General features: G+C 51.7%; 1 protein-coding gene across 2 annotated transcripts in view; it reads left to right on the top strand.

Annotated features, from left to right (window-relative positions):
- Window positions 1–3,544: 3,544 nt before the first annotated feature.
- CNMD (chondromodulin) overlaps window positions 3,545–4,633 on the top strand; it is a 12,990-nt gene continuing 11,901 nt past the window's right edge. For both annotated transcript variants that reach the window (XM_062514784.1, XM_062514783.1), the window contains exons 1-2: window positions 3,545–3,616; window positions 3,869–4,003. In XM_062514784.1, coding sequence (XP_062370768.1) covers window positions 3,545–3,616; window positions 3,869–4,003 — 207 coding nt within the window. The remainder of the gene's footprint in view (window positions 3,617–3,868; window positions 4,004–4,633) is intronic.

The following is a 4,633-nucleotide window of genomic DNA, read 5'->3' as shown; positions in this document are numbered from 1 at the left end:
CTGAATTGGCACTATGTGGTAGTGTAAAGCCATGGAAAAGCAGAGCAGTGAACCAGGTGCCCAGTCTCAGTAACCCTGAACAAATTTTAATTCAGGCCATAATGGAGTTCAAACAACTATTTGGACCACTTAGAAAATGAAGATGAAATGCATAAGGCACTACAAGAAACTTTCAGAAAGGCACACAGCATGACCAAATCCTTCTTTTTTAATATTCCCATTTCTTCTTCTAAACTTTGTCTTTAAACATGAAAATGATGAGAAAATGTGCTTCCTTGAGACAAGCCAGTACTATCAGCTAAACAGCCTCACATTCATTGTAGCACTCCAAGTGCTCTGGAATGCTTTTCAGCCCAGAGGATAATAGTATTAGACGACCAGAAAGGCTGTCCTGTAAAAGACTGTTATTATGATTTCCAGTCTCAGAAGTTGGCTTAATCCAGCTGAGCACACACATGTTATTTAGAGAGGAGACTGAGCTCAGACAGTGCTATCACCGTCATCTTTATGGCAAATGAAGGGTTCAGCTAGTGAAAGGCAAATCACACTTTTTTTTTGTCCTAAGCCCTGCAAACAGTGGCTAATGCAATCGTCTTTGCACTCTGCAGCGAGTCTGGAGCTGCTGAATGTGGAGCTGTTTGCACAGATTTCTTCTGTCTAAAAACTCCTGTTTTCTCTCTTGTCACCTAATCTATCAAACGCAAAAGATGCATTCCCTGCACCCTCCAAAGAAAACAGCTCTGTGCCCACACAAAAGGCAAAGCATGAGCATAGGGGTTAACTAGAAGTGGTAAGATGTGAACTCTGTAACAGGAGCATTTTTTTTCCACTGCTTGAAATTTCATGCTGCTCTTCCTCTGTCTGTGGAACAAAAGAAGAAGAGGCAGTGATGCTCTGAATTGGGAAAAAATTAATCTGGGATTGTTCACTGCATGAGAAAAATATGTTTGGAGGATTACTTGGGGAATTTGCACCTTGACTTGAGGAGGAAATGCTGCATAGCTTCTCTCCCGGGGTTTAGGCAGAACAGCTCCCACCAAAAGGACTGGTTGTCCCACCCAGACCTCCCCAGGCGAGCAGGACCCATCTCACACCACAGCCTGCCAAGGACCAGAAGCCAGGCACCAATCCCTGCAGGTCAGCTTGCAGCTGGCACCACTGCTTGGAATTGCCTTAATCTGCCCATGCCAAAACATGCCAGGGCCACTGCTGCCCCATCAGTAGGGTGGGGGTGAGCCTTCCGACCTTCACTTTTTGCTCCAGGGGGATATTGCATTTCACCACACAGCACTGGAGTGAAGGCTCCTCCATGAATATCCAGCACAGAATTCCACCTATTCATTCTTGCACTGGTAGTGTCTTTGCTAACAGTCCTTGTCAGGGCAGCCTCAGCCACACTTTTGCAAGACAAAACAGCTTGGCCTCCCTCTGTCCTTCCAGTCACCTCCTTAGAAAGGAGCCAGAATCTGGGTACTCAGATTCATGCCAGGATGGGAGGGACAGCAGCTTCCTCTCCTTAGTTTCAGGGAAGCAGCTCAAACAAGCTGAACCCCAGTGAGCAGCAGTTCTTCCTGGGCAAGCACTCCTTCCCTGGCACATTTTCCCATGGGAGACAAGCACAGGGGCCTTAAAATAAATCTGTCTTTTTAAAGCAGTGATGCTAAATAAAGGTTTGAGATCAAAGGCTGGGATTCTCACATTTTGCCAAGATAGACATATCCATTCATGAGATTTTTGGTGTAACAAAATACTTGCTAATGAAGAGGATCATAATCTTATTATTAGCCCGAACTACCACAGTATGTCATTCGAGAGCAGGTTGGAATATGTCCTAGTTTAGGAAGTTGCACAGTGGGCTTTGGCTTTGATTTAATGAGCTGTGATTGTGTTTATTTTCAGCAGCAACTATGCCTGTTAAATTTTGGTTGAAGGTCTGATCATTAACGACAGTAATCGACGGAAAGGATGAATTTAGGTTGAAGGGGAGGAAAATGGGAATCGTGTGACTCTGGGATTCAGTCCCCAAGCAAGCAAACACAAGGTGGTCAGGAGAGCCTGAGCTTTCTCTGCTTTCACAGTGCTTGGTGGTGGGTTTTCAACTACTGGTTAATTCAGTTAAGGGATTCAGACATAGAAAAACAAAGATTTTGCTGTTATGGAGTAGGGCACAGAGGAGAGTCAGGTGCAGGTAATCAACAGAAAGGGCCAGATTTTCCTTTTGTGGGATGAGCCATGGTGTGACAAGGTCATCAGCTGGCTTCTGCTATCAAGATCCCCGAAATTCTAAGATGGTGGGGGGGAGACATGTCAGTAGCGTGTAACAACTGAACAACCTGCCAGACGAGCAAAATGGAGAAGGGGGAAGAGAAGTATAGAGACATATTGCTGCAGCAGAGCTGGTTAGTGTAGGCCCTGCTCTGGAGTGAGATGGCAGGGTCTCCCCAGATGAACCCCTCCTCACTGCTGCCTGTCTGGGTAACTGGAGCTGAGGCACTGAGCAAGAAGGGCAGGGCAGGATGGGTCACAACTCAGACCCACCCCCCCACCACACTCCTTTTGGTGTTTGTGTCTCGGTTTCCAGCCTTACACAGTATGCAGTGCTTTGTTTTTGACACCACCAGCCCCAAAGGGGTCCAGCACAGTTTATTTTCCACCGTCAAAGCATGTACATACACAGACACACACACGTGTGTGTATGTACACGCAGAACATCCATAAGGGGCGTGAAGGAAACACAAGTATGGACAGACACATAGACACACAGAGCCAGCTATAGCCCTTAAAAATTTGCCATGTACAATATTAGAATGAGCAGAGGAGTACTCCTTCCACCCAAAATCGATGATCCTACCATACCTCAGATACTCAAAAAAAAGGCCCCAGCTGAGCATGGTGAGCGACAGGAAACAGAAGAAATCCTAGGGATACCTCTGCATCAGGTATAACGGTGCAAGGCATCCTTATGAAATGAAAAGATTAAAGTGCCCCCTCACTTGGCCCCACTTAGCCTGCAGCAGGCCTGGGCTCGCTGCTCCCTTTCCTGGGCTGGCTGCGCCCAGCCCGGACATGGGGCTCAGCCGGAGGCTGTTGGCTTGTGCCAGTCAGCGACCAGCAGCTTGTCAGCTCCAGCGCCTGTGAATCCCTGTGGCAAGTGTAAAAAAGTCAGTTAATACATTGTTCTATTTAAAAAGCTGGGGTTTTTTATGACGGCCGTCCGTCTGTCGGGGCACCCCTCCTCTCCGCCAGGGCGTGCGGGGGGTGCGTGTCCCCTACAGCCCCGACGCCCTGCTCGGGAGCCGGAGACGAGACCCAGGGGTCGCTCGGAGGGGACGGCGATGGGGCAGGAGGGCACAGCCCCGGGCTGCTCCGCCGGCGGCCGGGCAGCTCAAGGGGCTCATTGTGCCCGGGACGGGGCGGCGCTGCTCCCCCCGCGGGCCGGGCCGGGCTGGGAGCGGGGCGGGCCGGGGCGGTGCAGCCCCGCCGGGGACGGGGCCGGGGATGGGGCCGGGGCCGAACCCGGGCTGGTCTCCGTCCCGCGGCAGCCATGGCAGGGGTCTCCGAGAAGGTGCCCATCGCCCGAGCAGGGCCCGACGATGTGGAGCTGTGCCTGCCCCCCGTGAGTGCTGCCGGCAGGCACCGGGCGGGACAGGGTGGGATGGGGACAAAGCGTGTGGGCCTGAGTTTGGATGGAACGGGACCGAGCGAGCTCGGGACGGGGCGGGACGGGACGGGTTGGTTTGGGACTGTAGGGAACGGGTGGGGTCGGCACAGGTGGCGATGTAACGGGACGGATCGGGACGGAAGGAGTCCGGCCGGCAGTCCCGGGCTGGGGCTCCCTGCCCGCTCCCACCACCCGCGCTCTCCGCAGGCGTACGCGGCGGCCGCGCCCCCCGGGCCGGGCCGGCTGCTGAAGGCCGGAGCCGCGGTGCTGATCGCCGGGGCCCTCCTGCTGCTGGCCGGGGCCATCGGCGCCTTCTACTTCTGGAAAGCCACGGAGCGGCAGGTGAGCGCGGCGGGCCGGGCCCCGGGTGGGCGAGCAGCTCTCGCACGTACCGAGGGGCTCGGGCTGGAAGCGCTTCTTGAAAGCTCTATAAGGAGGTCTTTAAGCAGACCTGTAGGGCTTTTTTCCGTGCTTTGAAAAATCCCAAACACCTAAAAACCCAAAAACCCATAATCACAGTCTTTGGTGGCTGTGTGGATGGAGCTTCCTGGAAGCACATTTATTAGCGAACACGAAACACATCTTTGAGAGCACAGACTGTACATTGATTTTTGCTCACAAATCCTCAGTGAACTCAAACCCTAACAACTCCACAGGGATTCCCATCCTGGGCAAACTCCAGCTCTCAGGACAAAAAAAGCATTGAAACGAGTAAATTCTTTTTTCGCAGCCATCTGCATTCTCCATCCAGATTCTACCTGGACCCTCGAGTATGTAGTGCTATAAATTAACCCATTAATAGGCACCATTAATTCTGGTGCTTTGTATGACTGTGCATACACTTAGGTTTGCAGCTGTGGAGGAATTTTTAAAGTTAAGTTTTATTTCTGGGGTACACGAGAGGTGCTTTATGCGAAGATTGAAGCTGGTTATCAGTTAAAGACCCAAACTTCAGAGCGTTAGAACATGTTT

This window comes from Cinclus cinclus, chromosome 2 (genome assembly GCF_963662255.1).
Source record: "Cinclus cinclus chromosome 2, bCinCin1.1, whole genome shotgun sequence".
Taxonomy (NCBI): domain Eukaryota; kingdom Metazoa; phylum Chordata; class Aves; order Passeriformes; family Cinclidae; genus Cinclus; species Cinclus cinclus.
Note: the sequence above shows the minus strand (reverse complement) of the source record. Positions and strands in the feature narration are given on the sequence as shown.